This window comes from Lygodium microphyllum, chromosome 24 (assembly GCF_053477565.2).
Source record: "Lygodium microphyllum isolate KBCC chromosome 24, Lygodium_microphyllum_v1.1.10, whole genome shotgun sequence".
Taxonomy (NCBI): domain Eukaryota; kingdom Viridiplantae; phylum Streptophyta; class Polypodiopsida; order Schizaeales; family Lygodiaceae; genus Lygodium; species Lygodium microphyllum.
Window position 1 is genome coordinate 16,432,900 of NC_141158.1, and position 17,485 is coordinate 16,450,384.

The 17,485-nt window shown below is 41.3% G+C and overlaps 1 protein-coding gene across 4 annotated transcripts in view; it reads left to right on the forward strand.

Moving 5' to 3' along the window:
* The window catches only part of LOC148014877 (piezo-type mechanosensitive ion channel component), a 182,066-nt gene that overhangs the window by 41,037 nt on the left and 123,544 nt on the right, over nucleotides 1-17,485 (forward strand). For 3 of the 4 annotated variants that reach the window (XR_015688441.1, XM_087665903.1, XM_087665904.1), the window contains 7 exons: nucleotides 3,898-4,025; nucleotides 12,077-12,239; nucleotides 12,326-12,515; nucleotides 12,601-12,773; nucleotides 13,516-13,600; nucleotides 16,861-17,076; nucleotides 17,275-17,455. Coding sequence is in view for 3 of the 4 variants with exons in the window: in XM_087665903.1 (XP_087522029.1) it covers nucleotides 3,898-4,025; nucleotides 12,077-12,239; nucleotides 12,326-12,515; nucleotides 12,601-12,773; nucleotides 13,516-13,600; nucleotides 16,861-17,076; nucleotides 17,275-17,455 (1,136 nt within the window). In the remaining variant the exon portion in view is untranslated. The remainder of the gene's footprint in view (nucleotides 1-3,897; nucleotides 4,026-12,076; nucleotides 12,240-12,325; nucleotides 12,516-12,600; nucleotides 12,774-13,515; nucleotides 13,601-16,860; nucleotides 17,077-17,274; nucleotides 17,456-17,485) is intronic. The other variant, XM_087665905.1, reaches the window with a different exon arrangement.

Sequence of the window (17,485 nt, forward strand, 5' to 3'; positions counted from 1 at the left end):
CTTGATCTTGGTATTCATTATCCAGCATGTACTGGAGATTCGGCTTTGGTTCTTGCAAGCTAGACGGATTCAGGTTGGGCTAGAGATGTTGAACAATGGAGGTCAATGTCAGGATTTTGCATTACTTTGGGTGCAGATGTTATCTCGTGGAGTAGCAAGAAGCAACACATAGTTGTCCTTTCTTCTACACAGAGGTGGATTATAGAGCAACATCTTCTACCACATGTGAAATAGTGTGGCTTCGCCGGTTACAAGGAGAGCTTGGCTGCCGCAAACAAGTCCTATGACACTTCATTGCAACAATAAGAGTTGTATTGCTTTGGCACGGAACCTCGTGTTTCATTCTAGGTTTTGAAGCACATTGAGATACATTACGATTTCATTCGAGAGAAGATCTTGGATGAGGCTATTGATGTGGTATATTGCAATGATTTTTTAATGAAGGTGCTTCCTCGGATTGTTCTATGATAGCACTCCAAATCTCGAAGCCTCATGTTGCGCCCAGGATTTGAGAGGGGGTGCTAGAGATTTAGTCACCCCCTAGATTGGCATTCTTAGGCTATAGTTGGTAAAGTCAGTTCTCTTGTACACACTGACACATTTTTCTGTTAGTTTTTGGGCATTTTCAGGAGTCACCATGTATGTGCACCTTTTACCGGGTAGGGGCAGTGCCATGTGGTAGTACAGCGGATGGTCGCATTAATAGGCACTATTTTATGTGCATTCGGTTGCATTTATTTCTGCCAGTTTGCTACCTGCCCTTATTTTATTGGCATATTCAGTTAGGTATAGCTGGCTGGCTGCCTGCCATCGCACTTGTCATTCTAGATGGTGGAGAGAGAGGTTGGCTTGAGGAAACCTCTCATTTGTATATCTGCCTTTTTTATTTCAGCATTCATTGGCTACAGACTTCTATGTTCTTCCGTCTCTTTTCTCTCTCCCTCTTCTCTCGTGTCCATTCTTTTTTAGTCTTGTCCATAAACTTCTGCATTCACTGCACTTTGACAAATTGTACTCTCTCTCATTTATTAATACTTCACTTCTCTTTTGTGAGTGAGTGTAATTGTGCATTGATTAGTTCATCCATTCTTGTCAAGTAATAGCACAATTACTTTACATTTGAATAAACAATCCTCATTTTGCATCAATGTTTGAATTCATTGTGTTTTAGTTGTGGTTGGAAACTTTTTTGTGTTTTCTTTTGCAAACCCTGGCATATCTGCACAAGCTGTGCCATCATTGAGCATGGATTAATGGTTGCCCTATATCCATTGGTCAAAGAAGGCCACTTCAATGCCATCTCAGACTGCTCTTATGTTACTAAAACTGACCTTGAAACACCCCTTCCCTAATGGTGTTAGTTTCCTAACCCTTGCAAGGGTTCCTTTGAGAGATGCTTGTGGTCTGTCACCTACCAATTGGCAAACTGGAGATGACATCTCCAAGGCTGCCTCTCTATCTCTAATGTTCAGCTCTGTGTTAGGATCAAACCTGATATGCAGGAAATACCGGTTGTGGAAGCTAAGGGGGACTGCATTGGTCTCCCTTGTAGAAGAAGAGGGACTGGCTTAGGAAGGCTGCACTGGAGTCCCTTGTAGAAGAAGAGGGACCGGCTTATGAAGAAATGATAGGGTTTGAAATGGAGACAGCAAAGTGTACACCAAATGCTAACAATGAATGAATGATGATTGATTTCAAAAGATGAGACAATGGCCTCACGCCTCGTTGTCTCTAGGATTGGGGTTGAGGGGTGAGTCAAGTCAGCGATGGCCGAGTGGCTTGATCTGACTGCAATGTCCCGGCTGATGAATATGAATGGGCACTTATTTCAAATGATGTTACAATGGTCTTAAGCCTTTGTGTCTCTAGGATTGGGGTTGAGGGGTAAGTCAAGGAGTCCTGTGATGATGAAGTATCTTGAGGTGATTGCGCTGTCCTATTTGAAGAAGCGCGGCAGCACCTATGGAAGGAGTGTGGGGAGTACTTTGGGCAGGGGGATGCTGAAGAAGGCATTGGATATATGTGGATGGCAGTGAAGGGAGTAAAACACAGTCCTCTGAAACTAATGGTGAAGGAGAAAAGACCTTCAGAGGCTGTAGTGATAGAACATGTCTAGCAACTCCGAATGAGCCAGGCGGCGGCCTGACTGTGCAGGCAGCAACCAGCAGGAAGAGTAGCAGGAAAAAACACAGGTGGAAGCTGCCATAGAAGGTGGCAATTGCTCCAAAAGGGGCAGCATGTGATCACAGAAGCGTTGCATCCTGTGTAGCATTTGTTTGTTGAGGGTGCAGCAAGGACTGACTAGCTGAACCTCCATGTGGCAGGGTGGCAGCATAGACTGACTGGGTGGCAGCAGCACTCCACTCTAAACACAGGAGATTGGCCGGTTGATGGAGATTTGAGAGTGAGTGGGATGCCCATAATATGTCATTTATAGGGGATTTTTAGGCATTTGTCCTACTATGCACAAATACACCATTTGAACATAAATAAAGCTGTTTGGGGCTGTTTTCTAGGAGCAAAATTAGGCATTACTGCATGGCAGTTAAATGTTAAGGAGAGAGTGTGATATACCCACAACATGTCCTTTTATAGGGGATTCTCGGGCATTTGTTCTACTACGCACAAATAAATCCTTTTGGGCTTGTTTTTAAGGACCAAAATTAGGAATTGATGCATGAGAATTAGATGTTAATGCAAGTCTTGATTTGTTGGCTTCACAGGGCTCTTGTCTCACGACTTGAGTTTTCTCCTCCATCTTGCCGCTGTGAGGTTCTTGTGTTTCTCTAGTCTTGAGCCTTGCTGTTCTTGTGACATTGCCTGGGGGGAAGGAAGATTTGATGAGGAAAGTGGATGCCACTGCTTGAAAAACTGCTGCCAATGCAGGGGTGAGTGGAGGCCATTGATGGTGGAGGGCAGTAGGCTGGTGGGCAATGCTGGGAAGGTGGTATGAGCAGCTGCTCTGGTGGGAAGCTGGGAAGATGGCAGGGGAGGTGGGCAGACAGAAGCAGGATCTGACAAGCAGGAGGTGGAAAGAGCAGTTGGGAGCAGCAGGAGAGGCGGAAGAGGGGGGCATTATGCAAAGTTGGCAGGTGGGCAGTAGTAGGAGAGGGGTAGGCAGAGCTGGCAAGCAGGAAATGTTGGTGACAGGCAAGAGCAGAGGCAGGTGGCACAGCTGGCATGACAGCAGCGTAGGGTCAGCTTCTGCTGGAATATTATTCTGGAATAGAGCTGAACATGTAAACAGGAGAGGCGGAAGAGGGGGGCATTATGCAAAGTTGGCAGGTGGGCAGTAGTAGGAGAGGGGTAGGCAGAGCTGGCAAGCAGGAAATGTTGGTGACAGGCAAGAGCAGAGGCAGGTGGCACAGCTGGCATGACAGCAGCGTAGGGTCAGCTTCTGCTGGAATATTATTCTGGAATAGAGCTGAACATGTATTCAACAGGAAGTTTGATTTAAAAAACGCTAAATTCATTTTCAAAAAGAACTTTGTTAAGGCACAAATGAATAAGAAAGCACAAAGTGTGGTTATCTATAAGAAACCATGAGCACTGGGTTGCATCCAAACAAAGCTAAATGGTTTTATGGGGATTTTACCTGCTAGATATTAGGAGTGTTTACAGAAGAGACCATGAGAAGGCATGATTCAAAAGAGACCATGAGATCTATTTAGCAGCTAAAAATGCTCAGAATTAAGTTTTCAAGTAGCTATGAAAGGGAATGTTTCACTTTTAATGAAATAGGCCATTTGCAATCCCTGGAATAAAACTGCAGCAACCTCTTTTAATCACACGTCTTTATTCTGAATTGAAATGAAGCAAATAAGCTCTTTATGCTGCTAGTTCTGTACAATTTCTATTATCATGGTCTAATTCTTGTTTCATTGGAAAATTTTACAGATTCGATCCTTGGGGTTCACTCTCTCATTTGTTCATTATTCTTTGCTCTCAGTTTCTGGTGATCGTGACTGCAGCATGTGCAGTTACTGAAAGAGACAGTTTTGCCAACTGGCTGGACTTTTCTTGGGGTCTCTCTCTCTCTCTCTCTCTCTCTCTCTCTCTCTCTCTCTCTCTGTGTATCCCTCACAGACACACACAAAACACAACAGAACAAAGCCACTGTGCCTTAACGACTTCACGTTCTCATTTTTGTATAAACTGATGCTTCACCACTGTATTTGTTCTTTCCAGTCTTTCATTTGTCTTCACCTGTCGATAAATGCTCTTCCATCTCTCATCCTTCTCTGAAGGGGAGGCATTGGCAGGGATACTTGTAGAAAGAAAGGAAGTTAATTCCAAACAAAAGCATATTCAAATTCTGGTACCATCCACCTGAAAAAAAAAAAAAACTATCAATCTCTACCAAGGCCAACTTGACATGTTAGATCTGAAGGCTGTAATGAGTACATCATGTTATTGCAAAAGGTTTAGTAGACTGAGATTCAACTGAAATATTATGTATGGAGTGCTACAGCATGCTATTGGATGTGGTGATGAGGGGACAAGGAAAAGTCTTGCAAACATGGGGTGCTTCAATATGGTGTGATGAAGCTGAGGTGATATTGAAGAGTCTTTTGAAATTGTGGTGCCATGATCCTTCGATTCCAATAGAGCTCTGATACTGGCCTAAGCTGTAGGGAGGACAGTTGGAATGGCTCTTCTAGCTCTGGTATCTCTTTTCCAGTTCTCTAATATGGGGGCTTCAATGGGGGCTCTTTGTGTCTAGGGAGCTTGAGACGGATTATCTTGCATCTCACTTCCAAGGACAGATATCGCTTTCTCGTTTTCTAGCTGCTGGGCGAAATGCACTTTCCCACATATGTCCCCGCACGCCTGGTAGTCGGCTACCTTTACATTGGTGCGTTTCTGTGTACATTGCTGTATCTATGTTTTGGAAGCTATCTTCAAAGTAACGAGCATCCAAGCGTAGGGCTCCATTACAATTCCATATTGACATCCGAAGTGTCTCATAGGCCTGGTACCATCATGAAGTCCTTTTGTCAATGATGATGACTCGTCCATCCCTATAAACAGCTCACTTTCCCTCTTTGCGAGCCTCCAATACCTTGGGCATGTGTTCTTTGTGATGCGCTATTTGTGCTGGGGTAAGGTCCTCATCCAAATAAATCTTCTTACCCTTGAGGGTTGTCATGTCCCCAAAGTGAAGAATTAGAGCCTTGGACTTAGAATCCTCTTTCCTCACTCTCCAAGCACTGACGATAGGTACGTTTGAAGCCCCAATTTTGTCAGCAAGTGTCTTAGCATCTTCCTGTGGGCTGCTCTTCTCCTCCCTTCCACTACCCGTACATGTAAAACCCTAGCCTGTCTCCTAGCCTCTTCTTCCAAGGTAGCACTCATTACTTCAGTCTTGTTCACTGATGTTCTGAGAGAGAGAGAGAGAGAGAGAGAGAGAGAGAGAGAGAGAGAGAGAGAAAGAAAAGAAAGAAGAAAGAAAGTTATATTAACGTCTACAACAGGCCAAGTTGGCCTATGAGACCAAAATGTTGCATACAAATGTCTGGGAGATTTCAAAAGTCCCAGTGAAGCTAACATTTATGCTATGTTGAACTAAATTGAGTAGGTACAAAATGATATCTGGACTAGATACAATCTAGAGGTACTCCCAGTGCGGTGTGGAACTGCTCCTGGGGTGTTCATCCTAAGATGTCCCGCATGGGTCGGTCTAGCATGGAGAGGCTAAAGCGGCGGGGCAGGGCCCTCCGATGGCGGCGTAGTATCCCTTGTATCTTCGACCAGTGTCTTCTGCGGGGACGGGGGCCGGCGGGGCGTGGTCGCCGGGCTTTACCTCTCGTCGTGGCTATTTCTAAGGTGGTCCCCGGGGGCCAAGAGGCCGGCTGGGGTGGTGGGGCCTCAGTGGTGGGGAGGGTAGCTGGTATTTGGTAGAAGTCGTTGAGTGTGTGTTGGTTGGTGGCTCCTTGTCTTTGCTCCGTGGTTCGTAGGAGGTGGTCTTTGTGGCGTCATATTTCCAGTAGAAAGAGCTCCAGGCATCTCTGGTCTTTGAATTCCATCACCTTGGAGAGTGGTCTGAATCCTTCGCTGAATAGGCAGTGGAAGCGTCCCCGGATTTCGTAGTACACTGGGCATCTACAGATATAGTGTTCCTCTGTCTTTGGCTCGAGATGGTAGAGCTGACAGATTCGGTCTTCTGGGGGGAGGGGGTTGGCCCCGTATCTGCCCGTTTCGACCTGTAGTTGGTGTGAGGACGTGCGGATCTGTCCGATGGCACTTCTGACCCCGTGAGACAAGTGTGTGTCCATGTAGCTTGGGCGGGTGATGAAGCTGTCCGGGGAGATATGTAGGAAGTGTTCTCGGTAGAAAGCCTTCTTGGTTCCTAGTTCCGATGTGGGGGTCACCCATGTCCTGGCGGTGTCTATCTGGATGATATCCATTCTGGTGATGCGATTTACCTCCTCTCGGCTGAGCTCTAGGTGTGGGCAGTCTAGGCTGTATTGTAGTGGGGGGAGGTGGTCCATGTGCAGGCCATGATATCTTTTTTTCTAACATTGCTTCCTTGGACTAAGAAGTCCCTTTCGGAATTGGTTCAGCCTATCAGATTCATGTTGTGGGAAAAGAAAGGTAATTGTTTGGGACAGGTGTGGATTTCGTGGCAGCATGTGACTACACCTAAAAGGGTGGGGGGTGCAGCTTTGTTGGATGTTAATTTGCATATGGCAGCTTTGAGGCTAGCCCTTTTGCAGGTTCTATGTGTAAAAGTCATCCTTGGTCAAATATTACTAAATTTTTCATAGAAAAGACAGCCATCTCTCATGGTAGCACGTTTATTCATGCTCCTTGGTGGGATGTGCTCAATTTCACGATATCTATTAAGGTCTCCCAGTCTTTTCTCCTTTCTCATTTCATTGCATCCTGGCAAGAGATGTTACATTTTTCAGTTTGGTGCCCTCCTAATATTCGTAAGGAGGAGAATTCGCTGCAAGGAGAAGTATTGGCTTTCTCCAGGTTGTTGGATTGGGCGGATAAAGATTTGCAGTGAGACAACATGGCTCGTTTGGGATTGCAGACAGTCCTTGATGGAGTTATTCCTGGGCAGCCCCGTCTTTATTCTTTCTGGTGTATTTGTCAGCACTTTCCGGTGGCTTGTGGATATTGTGACATTTGGTTGTCCATATAGGTCAGACTTCAGAGGTTCTCTCCTTTGCTTGCGTTACAGCCATTGTGTCCATGGCATGATTGGATGTTTGTGCTTTCTTGATGATTTCGAGAAGAGGTCAGCTAACCAAATATATCATTAGATGGTGCAGGCCAAGAGATGGGTCATTGGAAAGGTTTATAAATTATGGCATATTCGGGATACCAAAAAGAAGTGGCAGGAAAGATTCATTCAGCTTTGGAAGTCTAAGGTTCTGTATCAGAGTAAAGTCTTCATGTGGAGGTTGCTTATTGGTGGCAACTAGGGAGGTGCTGTGTGCTCGAAAGATCTTTGCTCTCCATGGGGCTAGAGACCTCAGATGGGCAACATGTGATGGGCTGATGGTGCCACGTGGCAGACACAGGACATGCAGGTCAACGTTTTTTTAAAAAAATCTGGAATTTTTTGTTTTCTCTCCCTTCTCTACCGGACGTTCGAATGCGCAAGCACAGAACACAAATCTCTGCAAATTTGCCACTGGAAGTTTGGGGCTTTTCCAGATTTTGTGCCTGCCACATACTTCAATGACTCTAGACCCATAAATTGTAGACATTGAGTGCACGGGCCTTGGAAATTTTGGGGATTTTCAGATGCAAGTGAAAATTTTGCTTGGTTGAGCCAATTTCTTTGGAATTTGTGCACTCTTGAAATTGGGGCTTTTGCAGAATTTGTAAAATTTCGGAAATATTTCCCACAATTGATGCTTGGGAACATGAATTGATGCAATTGGGACAGTTTTATGGTAAAAATTTTGGGGCTTTTCACTTTAGTGATGTATTTTTGAGTTGATTTGAGACTAGATAGTGAAATTTGCAGCAGATTCACTGCCGAGCGGGAGATTTTCGAGCTTTGGATGCTTCAAATGTTGACAAAGGGCAGCTTCTCTTGGTATATGTATTGCTGAATACTCACTATGCAGTGAAACAGTGGTAAACACAGCATTTGGGTCATTGCATTTGGGCATTATGGTGATGTATTACTGAAGTGAAAGCTGTCATTAATGCAAATGTATCAGATTTGATTTGTGTATATGTTGCAATGAGTACTTGAGACTAAAATTGCAGCTAAACATCTACTTCTTGAACACCTTGGAAGTACAAGAGTGTGCACTTGCTGTTACATTCATCAACCTTGCTATTGGCTGAAAGTATTTAGCACTTTATTGCAGTTTTTATTGCTGAAGATGGTTGGCAATGCATCTATATCTGACACAAAGAATCTCTTTGAGAATCGTAAATTCGATGTCAATGGTTTTGATATTTGGAAAGATCTTATGAAAGGTATACTCTTTCTAAATGATTGTGATGATGCTTTAGCAAAACATAAGCGTGTTGCTTTGTTAGATAAGGATTGGGCTAAAATGAATAAAAAGGTCATTATTGACATTAAAATGATAGTCATAAATGATATCTTGGTTGATATAAAGAGGCTTAATACTGCCTATGCAGTTTGGGAGAAACTCAAGGCTACTTATCAGAATACAATTCTTGTCAATTAGGTACATCTCATGCAAAAGTTGGTGAACTTGAAGCTTGATAAGTCTAAGCTTGCCTCAGAGCATTTGAATGCTTTCATTGGCATTTTGAGTCATTTACAGGATACAGACTTGCCAACTTTTGATCCTAAATTGAGGGCTATCTTCCGTCTCATGACCTTGCTCGATTCATGGAAAGCACCGGTTGTGTCATCGAGCAATAGCCCAAACTTGACATTTGATGGTGTGCGTGGTTCTATTCTCAATGAAGAGATTAGATGCAAGGCAAGTGGGGAAAACAGTAGATTAGCCTACAGTGTAAGAGGAAGAACTGAAAAAAAATCTAATGCTGCAAATAAGAATAAAAATCACAGCAAAAGCAAAGAAAAACAGCAAGATGTAACTTGTTATCAATGTGGTCGCAAAGGGCGTAAAAAGCCCGATCGTAGGTACTTTAAAAGGGAACAAGAACGTAAGAAGTAGGCTAATGCAAAAAGCAAAAAGAATGAAAAGGATGGCAGCTCTGCCTCTAAGGAGACATCAAAAGCAAATGTGGTATCTAGTGTTGTTATTGAGGAGATAGAAGAGGATAAAGATGCTGATTTGATGGTTGCATTTTCAGATCCACATGCTATGACAATGGAGGACATGTATATTACTAAAACGGATGTGGTAGATGCTTTGTTGTCAACTCATGATGGTTTGTCACAATCGTGGATTGTTGACAATAATGCTTCATTTCATGCAACTTCATCCTTGGAGTGTTTTTCTTTCTATGTTGAAGGTAACCTTGGAAAAGTCTATCTTAGTAACAATCATGCATGTGATATTGAAGGAATGGGCACTACACTTGGCCCCTGAAAATGGTCAGGAATTGATCCTTCATGATCTTAGGTATGTACCTGGCATCAAGAAGAGCTTGCTTTGAGTTGGGCAGCTAGACAACAAAGGTTACTTCACTACTTTTGGTGGTGAAATGTGGAAGATATAGAAAGGGTCTATGCTAGTCACTAGAGGTAGTAAAAAAAGAGTCTATATTATCTCTACTGCAAGGCACTTCTTGGAAAGTTTATTGTAGTTGTTGAAGTGCAGTCACACATGGAGTTATGGCACAAGCGTCTTGGACACATGAGCCAAAAGGATTTGCAGACACTTTCTTTACTTGGAAGAGTTGATGTGAAAAACTCAAAGCTTAACTTTGTGATGACTGTGTTTTGGGTAAACATGTGAAGAGTCCATACTCTCATGGAGCCTTTAGGAAGGCATGTATCTTGGATTTAGTCCATTGTGATGTATGCACCATGCCAATATAAACTCATAGTGGTTTCTGTTATTTTGTCTTTTATTGATGACCATTCTAGAAAGCTATGGGTTTACTTGCTTAAGCAGAAAAGTGAGGCATTGGATGTTTTTAAAAGGTTTTATTCATTTGTTAGTACTCAAAAGGGCTTAAAACTAAAATGCATAAGAACAGATAATAGGGGAGAGTATGCTAAAGAATTAAATAAATTTTGTGATGCAAATGGAATTAAAAGGGAGCTTACCGCTCCTGTAATATGTCATCTAATGGTGGGGCTAAGCAAATGAATCGCATGTTATGTGAGAAGATTTGGTGCATGCCGTCCATAGCTAATCTCCTGTAATTGTTTTGGGGAGAGGCACTTAAAACCACGGTGCAAATTTGCAGCCGATCTCCACATTGTGCACTTGAAAGTAGCATTCCTGAAGAGGTTTGGTCTGACAAACTTGCTTTATATGACCACTTAAGGGTCTTTGGCTGCAAATGTTATGTACACGTGCCTGTTGATAGCAGAACCAAACTTGACATGAAATCTCATAAAGGTATCTTCATAGGTTATGGAGTTGAGGGTGAAATGGGCTATAGAATTTGTGTTCCAAGCATAAAAAAGGTGCTACGCAGCCGGGATGTGGTATTTAATGAGTCAAAGCTGTTAAAAAATGTCACATCTAATGACTCAAACAAAAAGAAAGTGAAATTTCAGCATGATCAGTCACTTAAACAGCCATCAAACAGTGAAAATTCAGCTCCTTTTGATGCTGATTATGATAATCAGCGTATCATCATTGAGCCAGATGAAAATGGGTAGCAAGGGGATGCTGAAAATTAGCTAAGGCAACAAAATCAGCATGCTGAAAATGAATTACAACAGCCTGAAATTGTATTATAGCAACCTGAACATGAATTTCAGCAGCCAAACAATGAGGTCATTGACATTCCTTTGGATGTGGATCCATTACTTGATAACACAGATCATTGGGAGAAGGTCTATACGTGTTAGAAGACCTATACAAAGATTTGATCCTTCTTTGGACTGCATTTTATTCACAGATGAAGGTGAGCCTCTTACATATAAAGAGGCTTTATCATATAAATTGAAGAAAAAGTGGGAGCTAGCTATGTAAGAGGAAACGAATTCATTATATTAGAATGATACTTGGGATTTGGTTACATTGCCCAAGGATTGGAAAGCCATTCCTAACAAATGGGTCTATAAAATCAAATGTGTGGATGGCAAACCCAAATATAAAGCCAGACTTGTGGCTAAGGGCTATACACAAAAGGAGGGCATTGGTTTTCAGGAAGTGTTTTCTCTTGTTGTCAAAATGACCACTCTTTGAGTGTTATTTGCCATTGTAGCATCTATGAATCTTGAACTTGATTAGATGGATGTTAGAATTGCATTCTTGTATGTTGATCTGGAAGAAGAGCTGTACATGAAACAGCCCAAAGGTTTTGTTATACAAGGAAAGGAGCATTTGGTATGTAAGCTTAAGAGAAGCTTGTATGGTTTGAAATAGGCTCCTAGACAATGGTATAAAAAGTTTGATGCCTTCATGCTCTCACATGGATTTAAAAGTAGTGTAGATCACTGCTTATATATTAAGAAGGTTGATGATGGAAGCCTTATTATACTTGTGCTTTATGTGGATGATATGCTTATTGTTGGTAAGCATAAAAGCCAGATTAATGCTTTGAAAAGATAGCTGAATTCAGCAGGCAACCCTTCATTTTCATTTCTCTCTCAAAATGCAAGATCCATTTTCTGCTGGCACTATTGATATTTTGTGTTTGTCTAGACAATGCAGATGTTATGGCAGGAGACCCATGGTGCTCAACTCATTCAGGCTTCTTTAGTTGAGTTGTGTTTGTGATTGCTAATAGCCACCAAAAGAGAAGATCCATTTTCTTTTTCCAGCTTTGCAAACTCATGTCTGTGTTTGTATGTTTTCGGAAAGAGGGTTGTGTTTTGTCCATGTTTTCTTAGTACCTGAACCATTTTATTGGCTGGACCTCTTCACTCTTCTCATCTTATTTGCATATCAAATGCTCGAGTTTAATCTAAGGTTAAAGGTTTTGTTCATGTTTTGGAAACTATACCTTTAAGAGTTTGACATTTGGTTTTTATTGGCAGGGGGGCTTCAGTTTTGTGCAGTCCTAAGGAGTATACTGCTGCCAGCTGTACAGCTTGCAGCTGGGGTTGCCCGTCCTTGTTGGACATCATTTCCATTCTTTGTTTGTAGTTGCATTGGACTCTTTCACTGGTCTATAACAGGCAGTTTTGTCGGACTTGCTTGGTAAAGATTTCTTTAGGTTCAAACCATGAACGACACTACTGAGTTATTGTGTGTAAAAGACCATGCATATGTTTTGTCACTTTCAGGGGATGGAGGAAACTTCTAGCGTTTACTGGGTTTGAAATTGTGCTGCTGTATCTATATCAGCTACCTTTTGCATTTCCAAAATTGGCACTGGATGTTGCAGACTTTGTCGGCCTTTTTAGAATAACAGGAGGGCAGAGTGGATGGCTTGAGGCAGTTCAAGGCATTTCGCTTCTGGCATTCTATATTTTGGTAAGCACTATTGAAAATAGTATTATGTGAGTCAACTAATCTTGTATGAGTTTACTCACAGTAAAGACTTCCATTATGTTTGCAGCTCTCTGTGTCGATCTATGATGTTCAGGAGGAAGATGAGCATAGCTTTAGTCACAAGGATATCTTACCAAGGACGTATGATGGTCCAATGCTGGCTTTACCCATAAGATGTAATAGTGAGAGCCCACTAACGGAACGGCTCCTCAATTCGCCTGAATGGTCTCACAATGGAAGGTAAAATTAGATATCAATGTCTCCTGTCCTTTTGATTGTTGTGTGTGAGTATGCACGTGTTTGTCTGTGTGTATATGCAACATGTGTCTCACAATGGAAGGTAAAATTAGATATCAATGTCTCCTGTCCTTTTGATTGTTGTGTGTGAGTATGCATGTGTTTGTCTGTGTGTATATGCAACATGTGTGTGTGCACTACCTAGCAAGTGCATTTTAAGTTATATTTTATTTATATGAGTACTTCAATGTCCAAGGAATGAATGTATATTTGTGGAAGCTTTTGTAGTTTCTTAGTGTAGAAAGTGTGTCTAATTGTTAGTTGTTTCTGGAATTTTGTTTGACGGACATACGATGTTTGTGGAGTGGACCATGAACTGCCACATGAATTTTATTTATTTTATTGTGGACCATGGATTGCCACATGAAAGTTTATATTTTTTATTTGACAGTTCTTTTACTAGTCCAGGTCTTAAACCCATCTACCTTAACCACATGACAGATTCTTTGAATGTTTGGTTATCCTGTATACACTAATCCTACCGGAATCACGATTCTTCATTTTCCTTAATTATTATGCTATCCTATCTAGGTTACTGTTTAAATAATTCAGTTCTTAAATCCATTGAATTTAATCACAAGTTCTTTGCTTATTTTGTTATCCAATGACAATTTCTTCCTTGCTTAAGTGCATCAACAATTCTACTATTGTCTGCACTAATTATATTATACTAAAAACTATGCAGGCCACCTGGCTCCTGGACCAATACATTGCCTAACTCAAAGATCTTGCAGTTGATATCAATCAACTTTTTTACATACGGATTCCCTGTGAGTATCAAGTGGTGTGAAGTTCTACAAGGGCAATGGAAATAACTATCTGCTACTCAATGAGTTATGAAGATTTATGTGTGAAGAAATAGATAATTTGAGTTATACAATACACTTTCTGATCTTGCTTGTGCATACATTTAAACACAGAATTGTTGTTTTGATGCCAGAGCTATGATGTTAAAGTAAATTTTTACTCTGTATCAAGTTGAATGGTCGATTCTTCAATGATATAAGCCATTCAGGTCTGTGGAGGAACACCCATATATCTTGTATGAAATGCTAACTGAATCAAAAGAGGGACATCCTACTACTAAAGAACAATGCATAGTAGCGACAAGTACACACATCATCCACTGTATATAAAACTGAGGAAAAGAAAGGGTTTAGTTTAGTGCCGGAACATAAGTGGTGTAGATGAGAACTAGTATACAGCGGCCTATATAAGTTGCTCCTCTTTAGGCCCTTCACAAGGAGGTAAAGGCTACTACCACCTTGAATGTGGCTTCTCCCAGTAGGCATATGTCGATTTCAAGTTACTGCAGGGCCGAGTTAGCCACCCTGGGCGTTTTGACCTAAAAGGATGTGCATGGGACCTTTTTTCAGCACATTACTCCTTGTTCCAGCAGTGGTCCAGATGCTTTGCTCCAGCTGCTCCAGCAAACACATTTAGCAGTTTTCTCCAGCCAACTCATGGGATGGGTGCAGAAGGTGGCTACTCTTCCATGTGGCTGACCACTATCCATTCTCTCTTATTTCTCTTGCTATGTTGGCATTTTGATCCAACATTTTTGATACTCCTGTATATAGTTTAGGCAGTAAACCTTGATGTAGGACTCTCTTGGCCAATACAGTTTCTTGGCTTCTGCCTTTTTTGTGTGTTCTTGTTCAGTGTTTTGTGTTTTGAGTGTTCCCTATGTATCATGTGTGATAGTTTTAGTGTTCCTCAGGCAACATTGGGAGTTTGCTCCAGTGAACACTCACTTCATCATCTCACTACATTCTCTCTCATGTTCTCACTTGACCTTGGCAGGAACGTGCAAACCATATTGAATGGACTGTAAAATGTAGTGAGGAGCATAGCAGCTAGAAACGTCAGAAACGTTTAGAAACGAAACGTCAAAAACGTGTTTCATAAGTTTCTTTCAAGAGGGGGTAAAATTAGAAACACGTTTTTTTAATATAGGGATTTTTAATAGTTTTGACTGGGAAAAGAGGTTCTAAACCTCTATGGAACTCTCTCTTAAACAAAGAATGGCTAATTGAGCTTGAGTGATAATAGAGTCAATTGAGAATAATACATTATATGTTACATATCCATGATCCATTATTGACTTGTCACTTATGTCAAAACTAGTCTTTGGACAAGCTATACTATGGTTTATAACTCAAAAATTATGATTCATACATATCATACAAAGAAAATTGAAATTAATATGTAAATAGCCTACCTATAATATGGATTGAGTCAAGTTGCAACATCATGATTCTCATTTCAAAACAAATGATAAAATGTCAAAACCAAGAATGAATTGTAATATATCATAAATAACTCATAAATGAGACTAAAGTCGTATAATATTCAGATTGACAAAGTCTAACAACTAAACAAAATCACAAAAAAATCAGTCTCTCATCCAAAATCTTGAGCCCTCACGAGTCATTACACATCATCATCATCATGTTTAACATTGCCCATTAGTTTTTGTCAAAAAAAAATCATGTTTTGGGTTCCAACTCACAAAAAAAATAAAAAAAAAGTTAAAAACGCCTACGTTTTTTACTCTGAGAAACGTTTCGTACTTTAAGAAACATTTCGTAAGTTTCAAAATCAAAGAAACGTTTTTCTTAGCTACTATGGTGATGAGCTGGTTGTGAAGACACAGGGAACAAGGGTGCAGTAGGCGATCTGGGAGGTGGATGACTTTGCAGGCTACAAAATATAGGAGTTTACTTTCTTGGCAGTCAGCAGATTGACAAGTGGGAGGGTGGCACTGTTGAAGGCAGGCCTGAAGGAAAACAAATAAAACATGTGGCTCGACTGAGTGCTACAGCAGAGTGAGATATTCAACAATGGAAGAACTAGTTGCAATGCAGCAGTAAGCACATTGGCTGAGCACAAACTGCAATGGCGGTGATAAAACTAGGGCAGCATGTACAAACAAGCAGCCACACTCCTTGGAACTTAGGTACACTCTTGGGGCTGCCTAAACAAACATGCAATTGCATGCAGCCAAGCAATCACACAACAAACTTGTCTTGCTAGACCATGGATTGTCTAGTCATAGACTCCTGCAACTGACTTGACTACTTAATCGGTTTTAAATGTATACTTACCTTCGTCTTTAAAAAAAAAGAGGAATTCCTAATATTAAATCTTTTAGAACAAATCATTCCAAGGCCAAGTACAAGATTAGCACTCTAACATACTCACAAGATCTAACCAATATAAACCAAAGAAGAAAGCCTAGTACAAGGCCTGAGTGAATAACCAATCATTAATCTATAATGCCAGACTGTGTTTGACTCAAAATGAAAAAAAGTGCCAGAATACCAGATCCTGAGAAAAGCACCTCTCCTCATAATCTCTGTTTCATCCTGTAGTCTCAGAGTCTTTGGAATGGTTGTGTTCTGTGAATCTATAGTGTGCTACTGCTAGCATATAAAATGAACCAAGGACAGATTCTGGCTATTAGCTTCTATTTGTGACAATGCCCCTCTATCCATCTGCCCGTGAAAAGTTTGTGTGTGGATAGCTTGCCCAAGGGCTCACTAAAAATGAGATAGGACTGGCTCCCCTGAACATCCTCATACCTCTTAAGCCTCTTAAGCCCTGGGGAAGTTCCATAAACAGTGCCTGTTCATCTCCTCTGGCTCTCTACATCTTGTACAAGTGACGAGGAACTTGCCATTGCTCTCTACATCTAGCACAAACGATTGGGAGCTTGCTGCAGCCAAGCCAATTTCAAGCTTTTATGTGGTAGCAACCACAGAAAGAGGGAGATCTTCTGGAGTGTTAAGTAATCATCCAATTCCGTTCAGAAAACTTCCCTAGTGCTCTAGGGTCAGGCAACTCGGCATCTCAACAGGAGCTATGCTGAAATATGCAACTGCATCTATGATACTGATTTTACATACCTGGTTTGTTAATTTACTTTTAAGTGTTGGTTATTACGGTGTAGTAGCTGTATGAATGTATTTCAAGTTATGTGTAGGGAACTGTAATGAGATTATTCATTTCCATTGCTATGTCGTTGCAGGTATGTTTGCTTATACTGGTACTATGGAGTTTCAAGTATGCCAGTTTCAGTGCGTTTCTTATCCTTGTATATGTTGGGTATGTGTTGTATTCGTTTCCATCGGTCCCTACATTGTGGCGTCTTAACACGGCCCTTTTAGGGTTGATACTTTTGTGGGCCCTTTGTACATATGTATTCAATGCAATTTTCACTGTCCTCCATGATGAGCTGGATAAGGTAAAGCGTCGTCTCTTGGCTTCATTGACCAGCATGTTTGCTGAAATTATGAATCTCGGTATTTATTGCTTAAAATCCTAGTTAGTTCTCATGAAAACACATAGCAGTTTCTCAAATTGTGTTGGAACATTAGTAAAGCAATCACCTCAAGTTCCTTAATGTGCTTCTGGTTACTTTGTGATATCTGCTGTTTCACAGGATCCAGAAGTGTGGAATACCATTGGATTTTGGCATTATCCAGTTCCTGGATTGTTTCTATTGGTTCAATTTCTGCTTGGAGTACTTATTGGTTCAGCGATGTACTTCAGCAACTTAGCTCTAAGAAACATGCATGTTCTGAAAGAGGGGTCTTTTGATCATGGCAACTCCTTTGAAGAAGGTGATAATCTGCTCATGCTTTGTTTGCTTT